At 52.4% G+C, this 23,253-nt stretch overlaps 1 protein-coding gene across 6 annotated transcripts in view; it reads right to left on the minus strand.

Annotated features, from left to right (window-relative positions):
• The window catches only part of LOC137340998 (WD repeat-containing protein 38-like), a 63,383-nt gene that overhangs the window by 12,660 nt on the left and 27,470 nt on the right, over nucleotides 1-23,253 (minus strand). For 2 of the 6 annotated variants that reach the window (XM_068003807.1, XM_068003806.1), the window contains exon 8: nucleotides 11,516-11,599. The exons of 1 other annotated variant lie outside the window; for it this stretch is intronic. In XM_068003807.1, coding sequence (XP_067859908.1) covers nucleotides 11,516-11,599 — 84 coding nt within the window. Of the gene's footprint in view, nucleotides 1-9,159; nucleotides 9,301-11,511; nucleotides 11,600-23,253 lie in introns of all 6 variants that reach the window. 3 more of the 6 variants (XR_010966935.1, XR_010966934.1, XM_068003809.1) reach the window with 3 other exon arrangements.

Consider the following 23,253-nt stretch of genomic DNA (forward strand, 5'->3'; position numbering starts at 1 on the left):
CATGGAAACAGGCCCTTCGGCCCAACATGTCCATGTCGCCCAGTTTCTACCACTAAGCTGGTCCCAATTGCCTGCACTTGGCCCATATCCCTCTATACCCATCTTACCCATGTAACTGTCCAAATGCTTTTTAAAAGACAAAATTGTACCCGCCTCTACTACTGCCTCTGGCAGCTCGTTCCAGACACTCACCACCCTTTGAGTGAAAAAATTGCCCCTCTGGACCCTTTTGTATCTCTCCCTTCTCACCTTAAATCTATGCCCCCTCGTTATAGACTCCCCTACCTTTGGGAAAAGATTTTGACTATCGACCTTATCTATGCCCCTCATTATTTTATAGACTTCTATAAGATCACCCCTAAACCTCCTACTCTCCAGGGAAAAAAGTCTCAGTCTATCCAACCTCTCCCTATAAGTCAAACCATCAAGTCCCGGTAGCATCCTAGTAAATCTTTTCTGCACTCTTTCTAGTTTAATAATATCCTTTCTATAATAGGGTGACCAGAACTGTACACAGTATTCCAAGTGTGGCCTTACTAATGTCTTGTACAACTTCAACAAGACATCCCAACTCCTGTATTCAATGTTCTGACCAATGAAACCAAGCATGCTGAATGCCTTCTTCACCACCCTATCCACCTGTGACTCCACTTTCAAGGAGCTATGAACCTGTACTCCTAGATCTCTTTGTTCTATAACTCTCCCCAACGCCCTACCATTAACGGAGTAGGTCCTGGCCCGATTCGATCTACCAAAATGCATCACCTCACATTTATCTAAATTAAACTCCATCTGCCATTCATCGGCCCACTGGCCCAATTTATCAAGATCCCGTTGCAATCCTAGATAACCTTCTTCACTGTCCACAATGCCACCAATCTTGGTGTCATCTGCAAACTTACTAACCATGCCTCCTAAATTCTCATCCAAATCATTAATATAAATAACAAATAACAGCGGACCCAGCACCGATCCCTGAGGCACACCGCTGGTCACAGGCCTCCAGTTTGAAAAACAACCCTCTACAACCACCCTCTGTCTTCTGCCGTCAAGCCAATTTTGTATCCAATTGGCTACCTCACCTTGGATCCCGTGAGATTTAACCTTACGTAACAACCTACCATGCGGTACCTTGTCAAAGGCTTTGCTAAAGTCCATGTAGACCACGTCTACTGCACAGCCCTCATCTATCTTCTTGGTTACCCCTTCAAAAAACTCAATCAAATTCGTGAGACATGATTTTCCACTCACAAAACTATGCTGACTGTTCCTAATCAGTCCCTGCCTCTCCAAATGCCTGTAGATCCTGTCTCTCAGAATACCCTCTAACAACTTACCCACTACAGATGTCAGGCTCACTGGTCTGCAGTTCCCAGGCTTTTCCCTGCCGCCCTTCTTAAACAAAGGCACAACATTTGCTACCCTCCAATCTTCAGGCACCTCACCTGTAGCTGTCGATGATTCAAATATCTCTGCTAGGGGACCCGCAATTTCCTCCCTAACCTCCCATAACGTCCTGGGATATATTTCATCAGGTCCCGGAGATTTATCTACCTTGGGTTTATTAGTGACGATCTTATATTTATGGCCCCTAGTTCTGGTCTCCCCCATGAGTGGAAACATCTTCTCCATTTCTACCCTCTCAAACCCCTTCATAATCTTAAAGATTATGATCTTTAAGAGGGGGGGTTCGAGGCGTTTCCAAATTCACATCACTTGTAATGAACGCAATGAACTGCCTGAGGGCTCTGTCCTCAGCTGGGTGGGGGGGCTTGGCCTGGCGTCTAGGCTGGAGGAGGAGGGAAGGAGGGGAGACGGGAGATCGGCCGGAGGTCCTGCTCCTGTGCAGTGATTCCTGTGAGAAGTTTTCTGGGCATCCGGTGAGGATAGAAAGGGGCTTGGCTGTAATGCCTTCCATCGCCAAATAGCCGGCCAACAGTCGTATATGAATAGTGGCCTCTCGGGTGACCCAGGGGTGGGTTTGGCTTTTATGGAACTGCTCACTGGCAAGAGTCAGTGAAGGGGTCACTCATGGTGAGGCACTCTATCTCTCTCCCCCTCCCCTTTAATATCCTCCATTTCTGTAATGCTCAATGATTCATTTAAAGAGGCTCCTGTGCGGGGATGCTCTCGTCCCAAACTCCACCCCACCCCCGGCCAGGATCCTCTCAAAACATCTTTACAGCCCATTCACATATCTGTACAGGGAGACCCTGCCTCATTCACACATCTGTACAGGGAGACCCTGCCTCATTCACACATCTGTACAGGGAGACCCTGCCTCATTCACACATCTGTACAGGGAGACCCTGCCTCATTCACACATCTGTACAGGGAGACCCTGCCTCATTCACACATCTGTACAGGGAGACCCTGCCCTATTCACGTATCTGTATGAGGAGACCCTGCCCCATTGATAGAGTTGTTTATCTAATCGAATTTAACAGGACTTGGTGTTGAGTCAAGCCCCTCGCTCTGATGGTGTTATTTGCAGCACTGAGTTTATTTTTAATGAGTAGCTGATTTGCTGACAGAGCACAAAGTTCCAGCACCGATCGCCAGGACAGGCTCTGAAGGTTAACCCTCTCCAATCCCATTAGAAGCAGCCACTTAATCTCACAGATGTGTTCTAGTGAGTTTAGTGAGATCTGAGAATGACTTTTCTCAACGTGTATGCTGACCCCGCCTCCCTCTGACCGGACATATCACACAGCCAGTGCCTCTTGTACCAGGATCCCTATCCAAAGGCCGGCCTGATTAGTCCATCTGAGCATCCTGCCAATCAGACGATCTCCTGGCCTCCCCTCCCCTCCCCTGTCGACAGTAGCTCACCTCCTCGCACTTTCTCAATCAAGCCTTAAGCTCCTTACAGCTTTCTCTGATCGTTACCATTAATAACTGCCTTCCTCCTGACCTCCCACCCCCCCTCCCCTAGTGGCTGCACCAAGATCTCTTAACCCGTCCATGGGTAATCTTCCTTCCACAGCCCCTCTTCAGGTCCAAATAGGGGGAGCATCGAACCCGTGCTGTACCTGCCCTGGGAGTGTTTGATGGGACAGTGTAGAGGGAGCTTTACTCTGTATCTAACCCGTGCTGTACCTGCCCTGGGAGTGTTTGATGGGACAGTGTAGAGGGAGCTTTACTCTGTATCTAACCCGTGCTGTACCTGCCCTGGGAGTGTTTGATGGGACAGTGTAGAGGGAGCTTTACTCTGTATCTAACCCTGTACCTGCCCTGGGAGTGTTTGATGGGACAGTGTATTGTTCGGACATGTACTCAGTGTTACCTCCAAGTGTTTTCGCAGACTATTAATCCTGTTCTGAGTCAGAAGGTTGTGGGTTCAAGTCTCACGCCAGAGACTTGAGCTTCATAATCCAGGCTGACGCTCCGAGTGCAGTACTGAGGGAGCGCCGCACTGTCGGAGGGTTGGTACTGAGGGAGCGCCGGAGGGTCGGTCCTGAGGGAGCGCCGGAGGGTCAGTACTGAGGGAGCGCTGCACTGTCGGAGGGTCAGTACTGAGGGAGCGCTGCACTGTCGGAGGGTCAGTACTGAGGGAGCGCTGCACTGTCGGAGGGTCAGTACTGAGGGAGCGCTGCACTGTCGGAGGGTCAGTACTGAGGGAGCGCTGCACTGTCGGAGGGTCAGTACTGAGGGAGCGCTGCACTGTGGGAGGGTCAGTACTGAGGGAGCGCCGCACTGTCGGAGGGTCAGTACTGAGGGAGCGCTGCCCTGTCGGAGGGTCAGTACTGAGGGAGCGCTGCACTGTCGGAGGGTCGGTACTGAGGGAGCGCAGCACTGTCGGAGGGTCAGTACTGAGGGAGCGCTGTACTGTCGGAGGGTCAGTACTGAGGGAGCACTGCACTGTCATAGGTGCCGTCTTTTGGATGAGATGTTAAAACAAAGCCCCGTCTGCCCTCAGGTGGATGTAAACGATCCCGAGTCACTATTCGAAGAGCAGCGGAGTTCTCCCCGGTATCCTGGGCCAATATTTTTCCCTCAACCAACATCACTAAAATACAGATTATCTGTTCATTATCAGGTCATGTTTGTGGGATCTTGCTGTGCGCAAATTGGCTGCCCCATTTCCTACATTACAACAGTGACTACACTTCAAAAGTACTTCATTGGCTGTAAAGCTCTTTGGGACGTCCTGAGGTTGTGAAAGGCGCTGGAGAAATGCAGGTTCTTTCTTTCTTTCGTGAGTGAAGCCTAACCACGAAGGCCCTAGTGCCAGACGATACTGGATCCAAGCTTCAGTACGTGACTCCACTGCACCCACAGTGCCGTAAGCACCTTCATACCTCTCAGTGCACGGAAACGACAGCAGGGTCTGTCTCCATCCCACGACGAAGGCCCCACGTTACTGTTTCTATTGTGTCGTTTGTTGTTCCTTCCACTGACCTTCCTTCCCATTGAGTTGATGAGTCACACAACAGCCCAAAGCTTCCAGACTTTCCCCACCAACAAAATCCTTGAAAAGTCAAGAGGAAGTGAGAGTGTGATGAAGCCAATTGGATCGGGAGCCCCACACTAACTCGCTCCCGTGACCGAGGTGAACCCACTGCCAGGAGTGTCCAGTTGTCCAGCCTTCCAGTTAGTTGAGCTCAGCCAGTAAGGGCCAGCTCTAATCTCCAGCCCCTTCCAAAGGTGAGAAAGAAGGACCTGCATTTATATAGCACCTTTCACCACCTCAGGACGTCCCAAAGAGCTTCACAGCCAATGAAGTATTTCTGAAGTGTAGTCACTGTTGTAATGGAGAAAATGCGGCAGCCAATTTGCGCACAGCAAGATCCCACAAACAGCAATGAGATAAATTTAGTGTCATTGGATAAGGGATAAATATTGGCCAGGACACAGGGGGGACCCCCCCCCTCCTCTTCTTCGAATCGTGGCCCTGGGATCTTTTACGTCCACCTGAGAGGGCAGACGGAGCCTTGGTTTAAAGTCTCATCCAAAATACAGCACTTCCAACAGTGCAGCACTCCCTCAGTACTGACCCTCCGACAGTGCAGCGCTCCCTCAGTACTGACCCTCCGACAGTGCAGCACTCCCTCAGTACTGACCCTCCGACAGTGCAGTGCTCCCTCAGCACTGACCCTCCGACAGTGCAGCGCTCCCTCAGTACTGACCCTCCGACAGTGCAGCGCTCCCTCAGTACTGACCCTCCGACAGTGCAGCGCTCCCTCAGTACTGACCCTCCCACAGTGCAGCGCTCCCTCAGTACTGACCCTCCGACAGTGCAGCGCTCCCTCAGTACTGACCCTCCGACAGTGCAGCACTCCCTCAGCACTGACCCTCCGACAGTGCAGCGCTCCCTCAGTACTGACCCTCCGACAGTGCAGCGCTCCCTCAGTACTGACCCTCCGACAGTGCAGCACTCCCTCAGTACTGACCCTCCGACAGTGCAGTGCTCCCTCAGCACTGACCCTCCGACAGTGCAGCGCTCCCTCAGTACTGACCCTCCGACAGTGCAGCGCTCCCTCAGTACTGACCCTCCGACAGTGCAGCGCTCCCTCAGTACTGACCCTCCCACAGTGCAGCGCTCCCTCAGTACTGACCCTCCGACAGTGCAGCGCTCCCTCAGTACTGACCCTCCGACAGTGCAGCACTCCCTCAGCACTGAACCAGGAGCATCGGCCTGAATTATGGGCTCAAGCCTCTGGATTGGGACTCAAACCCACGACCTTCTGACCCAGAGGTGAGGGTGCGGACCCACTGTCCACACAGACCCACAGCAACCAGTTACCTTCCCCCGAGCGAGGACCCTCTCCCCAGCAGGAAGTGTGACTAACCCGCCAGGGCTGAGTCCAGTCGCCGTGTGGGGCAAGGCCCCGATTTACATCAAAGATTATTCATCTTCCCTCCCCCTTGTCACCAGGGTCACGGTGAGATAAGGATTCCAGCCGGGCGCCAGGGCACAGGGTGGATTCTTGCACCAGCTGCCCGAGTAACAGACACCTCTCAGCAGCTGCTCACAACCGCTTAACCTCTCCGCAGGAATTCTGTCGAAGGTTCTCGTGGAGGACTGTGTGGCAACAACCCAGAAATAAATCACTACACGATGGGGAACTCGCCATCGGGAGCCCTGATTAAAACCAAACCATCATTTAGAGTTGTGATCAATTCTAACTTTCTTGGAGAAAAATCATCCCTCATTCCGGCTCCCAGCTCCACCCAGACCCCTACTGGAAGGGCACTGAGGTTGTCCCGGGGGAAGGGTGGGCTCAGGCTGCCTTCCCACCACAATCGAGTATCCCGCTGATGCTCACTGACTGAACTCACACGAAAAAACGGCCCCTCGGAGGGTACAGGCCGACGGACAGCGAGTGTCAGCCGGCGCTCAGTGGGGAGCACGCTCGCCTCTGTGTCAGAAGGTCGTGGGTTCGAGCCCCACCGCGGAGACTTGAGCCCCATAATCCAGGTTGACACTCCCAGTGTAGCACTGAGGGAGCGCCGCACTGTCGGAGGGTCAGTATTGAGGGAGCGCCGCACTGTCGGAGGGTCAGTACTGAGGGAGCGCCGCACTGTCGGAGGGTCAGTACTGAGGGAGCACCGCACTGTCGGAGGGTCAGTATTGAGGGAGCGCCGCACTGTCGGAGGGTCAGTACTGAGGGAGCGCCGCACTGTCGGAGGGTCAGTACTGAGGGAGCGCCGCACTGTCGGAGGGTCAGCACTGAGGGAGCGCCGCACTGTCGGAGGGTCAGCACTGAGGGAGCGCCGCACTGTCGGAGGGTCAGTACTGAGGGAGCGCCGCACTGTCGGAGGGTCAGTACTGAGGGAGCGCCGCACTGTCGGAGGGTCAGTACTGAGGGAGCGCTGCCCTGTCGGAGGGTCAGTACTGAGGGAGCGCTGCACTGTCGGAGGGTCAGTACTGAGGGAGCGCTGCCCTGTCGGAGGGTCAGTACTGAGGGAGCGCTGCACTGTCGGAGGGTCAGTACTGAGGGAGTGCTGCAATGTCGGAGGGTCAGTACTGAGGGAGCGCCGCACTGTCGGAGGGGCCGTCTTTCAGATGAGACATTAAACCAGGTGGGAATAAAAAGTCCCACGGCCACTGTTCGAAGAAGAGCAGGGGGGCGTTCTCCAGGTGTCCCTCAACCAACTCCTAAAAAAAAATTATCTGGTCATTATCACATTGTCGTTTGTGGGATCTTGCTGTGTACAAATTAGTTGCCGCATTTCCTACATTACAACTACATTACTGCACTTCAAAAGGACTTTATTGGCTCTAATGCGCTTTGGGACATCCTGAGGTTGTGAAAGGTGCTGTTGAAATGCAAGTCTTTCGTTAAGAGACAGAGAGGAGGAAACTGGAGGGATAAACAAGTAACATGTCAGCCATATGTCACTTGTAAGTCCCTCACACTTTGGGGAATTCGTGCCAGTTAATCTTTAAGTGATATTATATTCCTTGGCAGCGTTATGTGTCCACTGCTCAGTAATGAGAATGGGCAGTTGAGTGAGATGGGAGAGGGCAGCGGGGACGACGAAACTGCAACCCAGAAGTGAATCAGCAGTTTAACGAGAGGAACAGAGAAAATAAAACATAACTTAGGTCGAGCGGCCTCTTCCTGCAGGTGTCGACTTTGACTGACAAATTGAGTCGGATTTGTTTCAGAACGTCAATGTGCAAAAAAAAATAGCCACTGACTGTGTCCATTGCTGACAGCTGCAGACCCTCACCCCGTCTCTGAGAGACGGCAACTGAACCGCTCAGAATTCGAGGATCAGCTCCTCAGTTCGGTCGACACGAGCCTGCGTAGCCTGACCATGTCGGTGTCGGAGTGGGGGGGCGGGGGGGGGGGACGAGGGGGTAGAAGGGGCAAGTGTCACTAATGACATATGAAACTTTATCCTACGTTCACGCCTGGTCACTTGGAAACTTGGCAAAGAACAGCACGAGAAGGAGGAAGAGAGGGAAGAGACAGCTGGTGCAGCCCAGACTGCCATCTATCAACTCCGTGACACCAACAGCCCCACAGCCCCTGGCCAGTTCCACACGCACCCCCATCATTCTCCGCCCTAGATGTTCTGCTCCTTTTCTCGGCCTCCGGGCAAGAAGCGTTGATCACAAGCCGGAAGTGAACCACCTGCCACATCGTGAAAGGTGCTTAATAAATGCAGGTCTTTCTGAATCAGTAGGGGGAGTGGAATGGGGAATTGGGCAGTGTCTGAATAGGCTGGGGGGGGTCATTCCTGACCCCTAACCCCCCCCCCCCAGATTCGCTCCATATCCTCAGGCCACAATCCAACAGCCAAAGACTGTCCTATAAGCAGACGCTGGGCGTCCTCTCAGTCTCCGTCTCCCTCAACCGTCCCATTACGGTTCCGTACTCTGTAACACCCCAGTTAACAGCTGCCCCCCACCTCGAGCGAGGAACTAGGGAGAAAATCCTCCTCACGTACAAAAATAAAATGAAACCACAGGAAACATGGCCCAGTGTTTGACAGCTGAATAAAGGAGTGAGGGAATGGTGAGGAATTAATAATCGGCATTAATCAAAGTAATCACAAATGTGCTTTTTAATAACGTTTGTTGTGAGAGGCCTTGGTGACTTGTAATGAATGTTTGGGTCGGGCTGGAGTTGCTCCATCTGCTGTCTCGGTCTGCTGTCTCGGTCACAGTGTTGTTAATGTAAATCCCTTCTGACTCCTTCAGTCAACCGTCGCTCCTGTCCCGTCCCCACGGGGGATTGAGCCCACTCCCTGGGGAGAGCAGGCGACCCGCCCGGGTCACCGGGGAGAGCAGGCGACCCGCCCGGGTCACCGGGGAGAGCAGGCGACCCGCCCGGGTCACCGGGGAGAGCAGGCGACCCGCCCGGGTCACCGGGGAGAGCAGGCGACCCGCCCGGGTCACCGTGGTAATCTGGGAGAGCGGTGAAGGAGGATGTGATTTACCAGCGCTCCCCGCGCGCTGGGCCAATGGGAGGACGAGAGAGGCCCACAGCACCTTGGTTAAAAAAACTAATGGGGCTCCGTCCTGTCCCCACAGCCCATAACAACAGGGGGAGGGGGACAGGACAATTCAGACTGATCCCCTGATAGACTGATAACGGGGAAATTCATTAGTGAACCAATTTTACTGACACCAGCTCTTTATTTCCAGATGTTTTTCTACTGAATTAAAGTTCTCAACCTGCCAATGGTGGGATTTGAACTCACGTTCTCTGGATTACCACTCCATTAGTTCAGTACCCTGTGAGTGCCAGCTGTCAGTGTCGGATGCCACTGACTGTGTCGGCATTTCCTTCGCCTGTTACTCCACGAGGTGCGAAATCGACCTGTTCAAGATGGCTCCAATCCCTGGGGCAGGAGGAGGTACAGATGTGAAACAGCTGGCTCCACGGGCACCTGGTACTTAATAAAAAAAAAAGGCACAACTGGGAACATCGGGCATCCTTGCGCCCTGCCTCCAGAATTCTCACATCGCTGGATGGACCCGGAAGAGAAGGAAAATGATTCCCAGTTTTCCGGGTTCCTTAAGGGGAACGGGGATGTAGTGGGGGATGGGGTGAGATCTGTCCCGTGGAGTGTGGGACAACAGGAATGCCGTCATCTATTTAAACATAATCCCGACACCACACAGGCAAACCCCTGTTAAGTTCATCTTCCTAATATTAGCCCGAATACCCAGGACATCCGATACGGGATACTCCTCCTGTTATTTTTGCTTTGCGTGTGTCAGGTTCAGGATGAAACCTCTTGCGATGGTTTTACACAGGTTTTATTTCTAATCTACTCCACACCCTCAGTGGATACTGGATCCCCTTCTGATTGAATCAAAGGGGTGGGAGGACGTTGTTAAGATATAGCAGCGTCGGAGCCCAGGATTATCTTTGCTGCGGTGTTTCGGAGTTATTTTGTGTCAAGATATTCTGCGTAGACTTTCCAAACTTCCATAACATCTCACCCACAACGCCAGCGACAAAAGCACAAGGCCAGCCGGCCACAGCAAATCTTAAATAGAGCTCAGTAGCCACAGACGTCGTGCCCTTTAAACCCAGAATAGTTGCTGCATTGTCTGTGGTTATTTGTATTGATCACAGGGCGGGGGGGGGGGGGGGGGGCGCAGGGCGGGCGCGCGGGGCAGAGGGGCGCGGGGCAGAGGGGCGCGGGGCAGAGGGGCGCGGGGCAGAGGGGCGCGGGGCAGAGGGGCGCGGGGCAGAGGGGGGGCGCGGGGCAGGGGGGGGCGGGGCAGGGGGGGCGCGGGGCGGGGGGGGGCGCGGGGCGGGGGGGGGCGCGGGGCAGAGGGGGGGCGCGGGGCAGGGGGGGGCGGGGCAGGGGGGGGCGCGGGGCAGGGGGGGGCGCGGGGCAGGGGGGGGGCGCGGGGCAGGGGGGGGCGCGGGGCAGGGGGGGGCGCGGGGCAGGGGGGGGCGCGGGGCAGGGGGGGGCGCGGGGCAGGGGGGGGCGCGGGGCAGGGGGGGGCGCGGGGCAGGGGGGGGCGCGGGGCAGGGGGGGGCGCGGGGCAGGGGGGGGCGGGGCAGGGAGGGGCGGGGCAGGGAGGGGCGGGGCAGGGGGCGCGGGGCAGGGGGGCGCGGGGCAGGGGGGGCGCGGGGCAGGGGGGGCGCGGGGCAGGGGGTGGCGCGGGGCAGGGGGGGGCGCGGGGCAGGGGGGGGCGCGGGGCAGGGGTGGCGCGGGGCAGGGGGGGGCGCGGGGCAGGGGGGGGCGCGGGGCAGGGGGGGGCGCGGGGCAGGGGGGGCGCGGGGCAGGGGGGGGGCGCGGGGGTCGCGGGGCAGAGGGGGGGCGCGGGGCAGGGGGGGGGCGCGGGGCAGGGGGGGGGGCAGAGGGGGGGGGCGCGCGGGCAGAGGGGGGGGGCGCGCGGGGCAGAGGGGGGGGGCGCGGGGCAGAGGGGGGGCGCGGGGCAGAGGGGCGCGGGGCAGGGGGGGGCGCGGGGCAGAGGGGGGCGCGGGGCAGAGGGGGGCGCGGGGCACGCGGGGCAGAGGGGGGCGCGGGGCAGAGGGGGGGGCGCGGGGCAGAGGGGGGGGCGCGGGGCAGAGGGGGGGGCGCGGGGCAGAGGGGGGGGCGCGGGGCAGAGGGGGGGGCGCGGGGCAGAGGGAGGGGCGCGGGGCAGAGGGGGGGGCGCGGGGCAGAGGGGGGGGCGCGGGGCAGAGGGGGGGCGCGGGGCAGAGGGGGGCGCGGGGCAGAGGGGGGGCGCGGGGCAGAGGGGGGGCGCGGGGCAGAGGGGGGGCGCGGGGCAGAGGGGGGGCGCGGGGCGGCGCGGGGCAGAGGGGGGGTGCGGGGCAGAGGGGGGGCGCGGGGCAGAGGGGGGGCGCGGGGCAGAGGGGGGGGCGCGGGGCAGAGGGGGGGCGCGGGCAGAGGGGGGGCGCGGGGCAGAGGGGGGGCGCGGGGCAGAGGGGGGGCGCGGGGCAGAGGGGGGGCGCGGGGCAGAGGGGGGGCGCGGGGCAGAGGGGGGCGCGGGGCAGAGGGGGGGCGCGGGGCAGAGGGGGGGTGCGGGGCAGAGGGGAACTTATTCACAGAGGGGGAGGGGAGCCCCCAACCCACAGCCACACTTACCCACCTCCAGACAAGTGATACAGGGCAACTTTGATGGAGTCTGGGAGCAGGTCTCCAACCAGCCTTTGGCCACAGCTGTTTGGCGGCCCTGGCAATGTAGGAGAGGCCTCGTCATAAAATATCCCATTAAAAGTACAGATAAAGAAAGAGAGACTTGCATTTATACAGCGCCTTTCACACCTCAGGACGTCCCAAAGAGCTTTACAGCCAATGAAGTACTTTTTGAAGTGTAGTCACTGTTGTAATGTAGAAACGTGGCAGCCAATTTGCGCACAGCAAGATCCCACAAACAGCAATGTGATAATGATCAGAGAATCTGTTTTAGTTGTATTGTTTGAGGGATAAATAGAGAGCTGGTACAGGCCCTCCTTCTGTGTAAATGATTCTATGATTCAACATTTGATAGAAACACAGTTCTCCCAGAGCGAGTCAGTTCCACAATTTGACCAGTGAGAACCCATTCGTTGAACATTATAAATGTTTAATGGGATCTTGCAGTGAAGTTATTGAGAAACCTGCGATACAAAGTTTAGACTTTGTACTTTCGAGTTTATGTTCCGACAAGACTTAATTTCCCTTTCATTTGCCTTATTTGAATTGTTAGATTAATGGAAGAGTAATAAATATTAGGAAGAGGCCATTCAGCCCTCAAGCCTGGTCCACCATTCAATCAGATTGATGGTTGACCTGTACCTCGATACCCTTACCCAACAAACATCTATCGATCTCAGTCTTCAAAGCTCCAATTGACCCCCAGCATCCACAGCCTTTTGGGGGAGAGAGTTCCAGATTTCCACTCCCCTTTGTGTGAAGAAGTGTTTCCTGATTTCACCCCTAAACAGCCTGGCTCTAATTTTAAGATTATTCCCCCTTGTTCTGGACTCTCCCCACCAGAGGAAATAGCTTCTCTCTATCTGTCGAATTCCATTATTATTTTAAACACCTCGATTAGATCTCCCCTCAACCTTCTAAACTCAATGGAATATAAGCCTAGTCTGTGCAACTTGTCCTCAAGGTTTAACTCTTTAAGCCCCTATTTAGACCTTATTGTGAAATTCCTATTTGAAAAATAGACCTTTCAAAGTAGTTATGTTTGATTGGCAAAGTTCATATCGAGACACCCCCTCGATAAAAAGCCTTGCCTATTCCACTGGCCATCAGTGTCCCTGGCTGATCCTCCCCCTCCCCCTTCCCCTTCCCCCTTCCCCTTCCCCCTTCCCCTTCCCCTTCCCCTTCCCCCTTCCCCTTCCCCCTTCCCCCTTCCCCTTCCCCCTTCCCCTCTGCCTCTGCACCTCTCACCTCCATCCTGAGGCCAATTGTAATCCCTACTGCCGCTCTGGTTGAAATCAGCCAACTTGATAGAGATTGGGCATCGAATCTGGGATCTTGCTGTGTGTCAGACTCGGTACCAAATCAGTTGGGACACCTCCCCACTGAACAGAGGGATGCACCCGAGCACCGCATTCCCCAGATTGGGTAGAGGGAAAGTATCCAGGAGAACTAGGGGGTTGCCAACTCTGACTGGATGTATTCCTGGAGGTTTCATCACATGACCTCCCACCCCCCCCAACCCCCAACCCCCACTCCCGCCATTGGTTGCCCGAAACGCCCATCCTCATGATGCCCTGCCCCCACCATCCCGCCATTGGTTGCCTGACATGCCCATCCTCAGTGTCCCGCCTTCCTAGCCAATCGGAAAGCGAACAGGCTCTTCATTACCTGATTGACTGACAAGTCAAGAATCATCCAAACAGCCATTTTCTTCATCTCCAATATTTTTATAACTGAACCCTTCATTTTTCTAACACCCCGATGATTTTTCTCCCTGGGTTTCTCCTTGATTCCCGGAGACACAAGGACAATCCTGGGGGGTTGATAATGGCTAAGGAGAACCCTTTGGAAGAGTCCGCTCGCAATCTGGGAGCAGGGGTAACGGGATCACCATCAGACAACAGAGTGGCGACCAGGACCCTCCGACCGGGCCCTCGGGACCAGGACCCTCCGACCGGACCCTCCGACCGGACCCTCCGACCGGGCCCTCGGGACCAGGACCCTCCGACCGGACCCTCCGACCGGGCCCTCGGGACCAGGACCCTCCGACCAGGACCCTCCGACCGGGCCCTCGGGACCAGCCGACAACAACCAAACCGCTCAGTGGAATTCAATCTGTTAGTGAATCTCATTAAAAACATCACATGTGCCCGTGTGAGTGAGAGGGAAGGGGAGAGTCACCAGTCAGCTCCCTCTACACCGACACAGACCCACCCGGTCAGGTTTCAGTGTGAGAGCAGGTGGTGGGCAGTCAGCCTCTCACATTACTCACCAAGCATTTAGAAAAACACTGTTGCTTTCTCACCACAGGCAGCTGACAGATCATTTTTCAACTCCCCCCCCCCGATAATTCAGGCTCAATGTTACAGGGTCCACGAGGGTCTTTTATTTTTCAGTTCTCTCCCTTCCTGTCCTGACTCTCACCGAGAGACATTCCCACAAGCGCTCAGTCCCTGGTATCGAGGGGCCACTCTTCGCCCGTCAGCCTGGACAGCAGGCCATTCGACAATAGAAGCGTCGCAGCCGAGTCCGATCCTGTCCTCACCCTATGTACACACACACGCTTACACACCCATACACACACACGCTTACACACCCATACACACACACGCTTACACACCCATACACACACACGCTTACACACCCATACACACACTTACACACCCACACACACTTACACACACACGCTTACACACCCATACACACACACGCTTACACACCCACACACTTACACACCCACACACCCACACTTACACACCCACACACTTACACACCCACACACACACGCTTACACACCCACACACACACACGCTTACACGCCCACACACTTACACACCCATACACATACACACTTACACGCCCATATACACACCCATACACACACACGCGCTTACACGCCCATACACACACACACGCTTACACGCCCATACACACACACGCGCTTACACGCCCATATACACACACGCTTACACACCCACACACGCATGCTTACACACCCACACACGCATGCTTACACACCCATATACACACACGCGCTTACACACCCATATACACACACGCGCTTACACACCCATATACACACACGCGCTTACACACCCATATACACACACGCGCTTACATACATACCCATATACACACGCCCCGTATACACATACACAATCATATGCACACACACCCATATACAACCGATACATACACATACCCATATACACAACGATATATACACACACACACCCATATACACATGCTTACCTACCCATATACACTCATACCCATATACATATATGCTTACATATACTGATATATACACACACATACCCATACACCCATATACACACAACCAAACACACATACACACAAACAGGCTCTTTGTTACCCAATTGGATGATTCTCAATCAAACAGCCTTTTCTCCCCCATCTCCAATGTTTTTCTAACTAATAAACCAAAGTGTTCAAATGAAATGAAAAAAAAACATATGCTGTCTGTTTAAATCCCCTATGATTTTTATCCCGGGTGTTGGGTCACAGCAGTGCCTCAGGAGATGAATCATTAATTCCTGGAGACCGCGGGAGAACCCGGGAGTGTTGGTGACCCTGCGCTCAAGTCCTATCCCTGCAACGGACATCGGGTCGAGTGGTTTTGGTTGTCTGGTTTTTGTCCCAATTGGCGTTATGTTCCCTATTCTCCCATCCTGAGGCACAGTCTCTGTTTCCAAGGATTCCCTGACAACACCCAATCGACCAGGTCCCATCCCATACTTCAGAATCCTAGGGTGATTCTGTCTGGGCCTGGGGCCTCGGTCATGATCTTGTTCATTAGACATTCCTGTGATTATTCACCTCGCACACAGGCCGAGCTGGAAAACGACCAAAATTTGACAACAGCTTCAAAAACATTGACAATTGATAAACCAGCTCTGATTATAAGATTGAAAGCACATTCAGACCTTGGCTTGTTATAACTTAAACTGCAGGCCTAACAATAATAACTTACATAGAATTTACAGCACAGAAACAGGCCATTCGGCCCAACGGGACCATGCTGGTGTTTATGCTCCACACGAGCCTCCTCCCTCCCTACTTCATCTCACCCTATCACCATATCCTTCTATTCCTTTCTCCCTCATGTGTTTATCCAGCTTCCCCTTAAATGCATCGATGCTATTCGCCTCAACCACTCCTTGTGGGAGCGAGTTCCACATTCTCACCATTCTCTGGGTAAAGAAGTTTCTCCTGAATTCCCGATTGGATTTATTAGTGACCATCTTATATTTATGGCCCCCAGTTCTGGTCTCCCCCACAAGTCTATGTCTTCTCTATGTCTACCCTATCCTTAAGATAGAAAGAACATCCACTTCAGAGAGACACTTCAAAACTAACTTTAATCTTAGAAAGTCATAACTATAAACCAATATTCCTTTCTCACAAATTCAAATGTATGTTTTGGTAGAACCAGACTGTAAACAGACTCAATATCATTACTCTGAAGGTACTTCAGAGAGGCACAATTAATAAAACATTCACCGAGCCAAAGACAAAGATATTATGATGAGTGACTGAATACACAATGAGGTAGATTTTAAGGAGCGTTTTAAAGGGGGAGAGAGAGGTAGAAAGGCGGAGGGAATTCCAGAGCTTAAGGCCTAGAGAGTTGAAGGCACGGCCGCCAATGGTGGGGTGAAGGGAGTGGGGGGATGAGCAAGAGGCCAGAGAATCGTTATAACCCAAGGCTCAGGTTTATCTTTCGAATTTCAGTCACGTTTATTCCTGCAAAGGTTATTTTAAAAATTACTGAGCTGGTGAATGGGAATGCTAAAGGCTAGGGTTTTTTTTAAGGGGAATATGGGGACAGAAAGCATTGAACATTAGATTTGGTGCATTTACAGGCAGTCTGGGGGCACTCCTGATGCAAATCTCACTGTCACTGTTTTTAATTAAGTAAAAAAAAAAATCCCCTCTAATCTCACGTTGCTCGAGGCTCCTTAATGTTCCCCTCGTGTGGGTGCTCACTTGGATTGTATTCCTGCCCAAGGCCACGGCGTTATCAGACCCAAACATCCCATCATCAGACCACGCGCCAGGGTTACCAGCTGATTGAGGACTGTGCCCACTGATTGGTCAATGCTACAATTAGCCACACCTCCAATTTCCATTTATAAAGTTTGACCTTCTTCAATGGCCTCAGTGGAGCAGGTCACAGGGAGGCAGGTCGCAGGTCGCAGGTCACAGGGGCAGTGGGGGGGCAGATCACGTTATTTTCTAAAAAACAAATTGTCACAATGACATGATTCACATCGTGATGTGGAGATGCCGGTGATGGACTGGGGTTGACAATTGTAAACAATTTTACAACACCAAGTTATAGTCCAGCAATTTTATTTTAACTTCACAAGCTTTCGGAGGCTTCCTCCTTCCTCAGGTAAATGATTCACATCAGCAAGTGACATTATTCACACTTCATGTCCCTCAAATGGTATCAAAATCTAACCCGTGCTGTACCTGCCCTGGGAGTGTTTAATGGGACAGTGTAGAGGGAGCTTTACTCTGTATCTAACCCTGTACCTGCCCTGGGAGTGTTTGATGGGACAGTGTAGAGGGAGCTTTACTCTGTATCTAACCCGTGCTGTACCTGCCCTGGGAGTGTTTGATGGGACAGTGTAGAGGGAGCTTTACTCTGTATCTAACCCGTGCTGTACCTGCCCTGGGAGTGTTTGATGGGACAGTGTAGAGGGAGCTTTACTCTGTATCTAACCCTGTACCTGCCCTGGGAGTGTTTGATGGGACAGTGTAGAGGGAGCTTTACTCTGTATCTAACCCGTGCTGTACCTGCCCTGGGAGTGTTTAATGGGACAGTGTAGAGGGAGCTTTACTCTGTATCTAACCCGTGCTGTACCTGCCCTGGGAGTGTTTGAAAAATAAAGCTGGTTTAATATCTGTGTAGTCCTTGTTTAATATATTTTATCAACAGCTCTGAATTATTACATCATTCCTCAAATATCTTTAAAACAGATGAGACACAATCCAGTGTGTGAGGGGGAATGCCTGTGTGAGTATGTGAACCAGTGTGCCTGTGTTTGTGTCAGGATCTGTGTGACTCTGTGTGTGGGTCTTGCTGTAGGTACGTGTGTGTCTTTGTACGGGAATGGGAGGGAGGGAGGGAGTGTTTTCACTGATGGAAACTGGAATTACCTTAAAAGGAATTGTGCTCCATTGGCCTCAGTGCCCTGGTTTAGGAAGGTGGGGAGCGGGGGAGGGAGGAATCAGCCCGAGTCCCTGGGTCTCTGCCCCCTGTGGAAGGTGGAGCCCAGTTGTCTTGTCCCCCTGGAGGAGTTTCCTGCCTCTCACTCTGTCAGGCACTGGAGTGACGGCACCGCCATGAGCAACAGGGTGATGGGCGGGGGGCGAAGGGCTGGTGTGTGGGGGCAGAAATCAGATCCCTGCGGAGTGACTGGGGGAGGAAGTGAGAGGCTGAGCTCAGGCACTACATCAGAAATCCCAGCCCAGCCCCGGGACTGCGGGAGGACAGCGGCCTGTCTGAAATTACATTTCCAAGTCATTCGTTGCACGTACAGCGTTTGAGATAATTCTGAGAGATAGAATCGTACAGCACAGGAGGCGGCCATTCGGCCCATCGTGCCTGTGTTGGCTCTTTGAACGAGCTATCCAATCAGTCCCACTCCCCTGCTCTTTCCCCATAGCCCTGCAAATATCATAAGGCACAGTGTAAATTCCAACTGTTTCTTTACTTATACTTGGGGCTGGTGTGATTTTTGAAGATTAGATGGGAGATCTCAGCCCCGTGCCAACACGTAAACTTTATTATTAAGGTTTATTTTTCTTTCCTGATGGTCTGTGTGGTTTGGACTCCGGCAATGACCTTGAAACCGGTTTGTTTATTGCAGTGAGCAGGTGGAGGTGAAGTTTGGGCCTTGTAGTGCTGACATATTTCAGCGTGATGTGGAGGATCCTGAACATTTACCTGAGGAAGGAGGAAGGAGGAAGTCTCCGAAAGCTTGTGAATTTAAAATAAAATTGCTGGACTATAACTTGGTGTTGTAAAATTGTTTACAATATTTCAGCGTGTCAGAGATTTCCGGCTGTTTTTGCAGAGTTCCTGGCGGAATTTCCTCCTGATTTTGTGCGAGTTTACAAAAACTGCGGCCTCCTGCGCATCCCCGATTTTAATTGCTCCACCATTGGCGGCCGTGCCTTCAGCTGCCTGGGCCCGAAGCTCTGGAATTCCCTCCCTAAACCTCTCCATCTCTCCGCCCTCTCTCTCCTCCTTAAAATCTACCTCTTTGACCAACCTTTTGGTCACCTGTCCTAACACCTCCTTACGTGGATCGGTATCAAATTTACCTCCTGTGAAGCGCTTTGGGACGTTTTAGTACATCAAAGGCGCTATATAAATGCAAGTTGTTGTTGCTGTTGAGTCATGGCCTGCAGGGTGGGAGAACGGAGAGGAAACAGATAAATAAAGAGGCTGAAATGAGAGGTGAGCATTATAGGAGACACGTACTGCTCCCGAGACTCTGCATGTCAATCACCTGTAAATACAGCTGCTGATATTTATAATTTGAGTGCGACAGGGGGTGATAATTACTCCCTCGCAGGGCACCCACCGTTGTAAACAAGCTCCAGCCTGGTGTGACGCTGCCTCCTAGAGGAGACCTTCAGCACTGCCGGACGAGAACGACATCTCGACTCAAAAAAGGCAAGATGTGGACTGGGGTTGACAATTGTAAACAATTTTACAACACCAAGTCATAGTCCAGCAATTTTATTTTAAATTCACAAGCTTTCGGAGGCTTCGAAAGACTTTGCAGCTGGGTTGAAAAATCCATGAAATCGAGGTAGCTTTATTACAGCTCCGTGTGTTAGTGCTGAGAGAAGGAGGTAGATTGCAAACTCTTTCACGGGGTGTCCTTATCAGACAGAAAGGTTTGGTGAGTGTGCGAGTTTAAGGGTTAATCTCTTTAAAATCTAGTGTAAATTGCGTTCAGTTTTAAAGTTTAAATTTTTAAGTTTATGTCAGGCGTCAGCAGAGAGAGCTGCTGTAGTTAGTTAATTGGTTAGCTAGATTAAACTGGTTCCTGAAGGTGGGGCAGGCCTGACTCATCTGAGTCACAAACTGTAGAAATACAGGGGCCGATGAAGTGGGGGAAGGAGGTGCTGCTTTGCCTTGCTTTTCCTAACTTTTTCTGCAGAGCAGTGGCGGACCTGAGTTGCAGAAGACAGAGAGTGGGGAATAAAAGCAGCAGCAGACCTGCAACAAGAGAAAACTACTGTGCGACGTCACAGGTGAGGCAGGAGAGTCCGAGAGGTGAACACAGTATAAAAGGAGAGACTGAGAGCGGGAGGAGAGACTGAGAGCGGGAGGAGAGTCTGAGAGGTGAACGCAGTGTAAATCTAAGGCAAGTCATGGCAGCATAGCTCACACCCGTGATATGCTCCTCCTGCACTATGTGGGAAGTCACGGACGCTACCAGTGTCCCTGGTGACCATGTGTGCAGGAAGTGTGTCCAGCTGCAGCTACTGGCTAACCGCATTTCGGAGCTGGAGCTGCGGGTGGATTCACTGTGGAGCATCCGCGATGCTGAAATTATCGCGGATAGCACGTTCAGTGAGGTGGTCATACCGCAGGTAAAGATTACGCAGGCAGAAAGGAAATGGGTGACCGCCAGGCAGAGTAAAAGGACTAGGCAGGTAGTGCAGGAATCCCCTGGGACCATCTCCCTGTCAAACAGATATACCGCTTTGGATACTGTTGGGGGAGATGGCTTATCAGGGGAAAGCAGCAAGAGCCAGGTTCGGGGCACCACGGGTGGCTCTGCTGCACAGGAGGGGAGGAAGAAGAGTGGCAGGGCTATAGTGATAGGGGATTCCATTGTAAGGGGAACAGACAGGCGTTTCTGCGGCCGCAAACGTGACTCCAGGATGGTATGTTGCCTCCCTGGTGCTAGGGTCAAGGATGTCACGGAGCGGCTGCAGGGCATTCTGGAGGGGGAGGGTGAACAGCCAGTAGTCGTGGTCCATATTGGTACCAACGACATAGGTGAAAAAAGGGATGGGGTCCTGCAAGGTGAATTTTAAGGAGTTAGGAGATAAATTAAAAAGCAGGACGTCAAAGGTAGTGATCCCAGGATTACTACCAGTGCCACGTGCTAGTGAGTATAGGAACAGGAGAATAGACCAGATGAATGCGTGGCTGCAGGGATGGTGTAGGAGGGAGGGATTTAGATTCCTGGGACATTGGGAGCGGTTCTGGGGAAGGTGGGACCTGTACAAGCGGGACGGGTTACACCTGAGCAGGACCGGGACCAATGTCCTCATGGGGGTGTTTGCTAGTGCTGTTGGGGAAGGTTTAAACTAGAATGGCAGGGGGATGGGAACCTGAGCAGGGAGACAGAGGAGGGGGAAACAAGGATAGAAACAAAAGACAGAACGGGAAGAAGCAATAGTGGAAGGCAGAGAAAACCAGGGCAAAAAACAAATAGGGCCATAGTGCAAAATAAAACTAAGATGACCAGCAGTCTTAAAAAGACAAGTCTAAAGGCATTGTGTCTAAATGCGCGGAGCATTCGCAATAAGGTAGATGAATTAACAGCGCAGATAGATATTAACGGGTATGATATAGTTGCGATTACGGAGACATGGCTGCAGGGTGACCAAGGATGGGAACTGAACATCCAGGAGTATTCAATATTTAGGAAGGACAGGCAAAAAGTGAAAGGAGGTGGGGTAGCGCTGTTAGTAAAGGAGGAAATCAATGCAATAGTGAGGAAGGATATTGGCTCGGAAAATCACAGTGTGGAATCTGTATGGGTGGAGCTAAGAAACACCAAGGGGCAGAAAACGTTGGTGGGGGTTGTCTATAGGCCCCCAAACAGTAGTGGAGATGTAGGGGAGGGCATTAAATAGGAAATTAGAGACGCATGCAAGAAGGGTACAACTATAATCATGGGAGACTTTAATTTACATATAGATTGGTCAAACCAAATTAGCAATAATACTGTGGGGGAGGAATTCCTGGAGTGTGTACGTGATGGATTTCTAGACCAATACGTTGAGGAACCAACGAGAGAACAGGCGATCCTAGACTGGGTATTGTGCAATGAGAAAGGATTAATTAACAATCTTGTTGTGCGAGGTCCCTTAGGGAAGAGCGACCATAACATGATAGAATTCCTCATTAAGATGGAGAGTGAAGTAGTTGAATCCGAAACTAGGGTCCTGAATCTAAATAAAGGAAATTACGAAAGTATGAGGTGCGAGTTGGCGATGATAGATTGGGGAACTTTACTAAAAGGGATGACGGTGGATAGGCAATGGCTAATATTTAAAGAACGTGTGCAGGAATTACAATAATTATTCATTCCTGTCTGGCACAAAAATAAAACAGGAAAGGTGGCTCAACCGTGGCTTACAAAAGAAATTAGGGATAGTATTAGATCCAAAGAGGAGACATATAAAATTGCCAGAAAAAGTGGCAAGCAGCAAATACTAGAGTCTATTATAAAAGATGTGATAACAGAACACTTGGAAGGCATTAACGGGATTGGACAAAGTCAGCATGGGTTTATGAAAGGGAAATTATGCTTCACAAATCTACTGGAGTTTTTTTTGAGGATGTAACTGGTAGAATAGATAGGGGAGAACCAGTGGATGTGGTGTATTTGGATTTTCAGAAGGCTTTTGATAATGTCCCACACAAGAGGTTAGTGTACAAAATTAAAGCACATGGGATTGGGGGGAATATACTGGCATGGATTGAGAATTGGTTGACAGACAGGAAACAGAGAGTAGGAATAAACGGGTCTTTTTCGGGGTGGCAGGCAGTGACTAGTGGGGTACCGCAGGGATCAGTGCTTGGGCCCCAGCTATTCACAATATATATCAATGATTTGGACGAGGGAACTAAATGTAACATTTCCAAGTTTGCAGACGACACTAAGCTGGGGTGGAATGTGAGCTGTGAGGAGGATGCAAAGAGGCTCCAATGTGATTTAGACAAGTTGGGTGAGTGGGCAAGAACATGGCAGATGCAGTATAACGTGGATAAATGTGAGGTTATCCACTTTGGTTGTAAAAACAGAAAGGCAGATTATTATCTGAATGGTGATAGATTGGGAAAAGGGGAGGTGCAACGAGACCTGGGTGTCCTTGTACACCAGTCACTGAAAACGAGCATTCAGGTGCAGCAAGTAGTTAGGAAGGCGAATGGTGTGTTGGCCTTCATTGCAAGAGAATTTGAGTACAGGAGCAGGGATGTCTTACTGCAGTTATACAGGGCCTTGGTGAGACCACATCTGGAGTATTGTGTGCAGTTTTGGTCTCCTTATCTGAGGAAGGATGTCCTTGCCATGGAGGGAGTGCAACGAAGGTTTACCAGACTGATTCCTGGGATGGCAGGACTGACCTATGAGGAGAGATTGGGTCGACTCGGCCTATATTCACTCGTTGTAAACAATTTTACAACACCAAGTTATAGTCCAGCAATTTTATTTTAAATTCACAAGCTTTCGGAGGCTTCCCCCTTCCTCAGGTGAACGATGTGAAAGGGGGAAGCCTCCGAAAGCTTGTGAATTTAAAATAAAATTGCTGGACTATAACTTGGTGTTGTAAAATTGTTTACAATTGTGAACCCCAGTCCATCACCGGCATCTCCACATCATATATTCACTCGAGTTT

Source organism: Heptranchias perlo, chromosome 23 (genome assembly GCF_035084215.1).
Source record: "Heptranchias perlo isolate sHepPer1 chromosome 23, sHepPer1.hap1, whole genome shotgun sequence".
NCBI classification, from domain to species: domain Eukaryota; kingdom Metazoa; phylum Chordata; class Chondrichthyes; order Hexanchiformes; family Hexanchidae; genus Heptranchias; species Heptranchias perlo.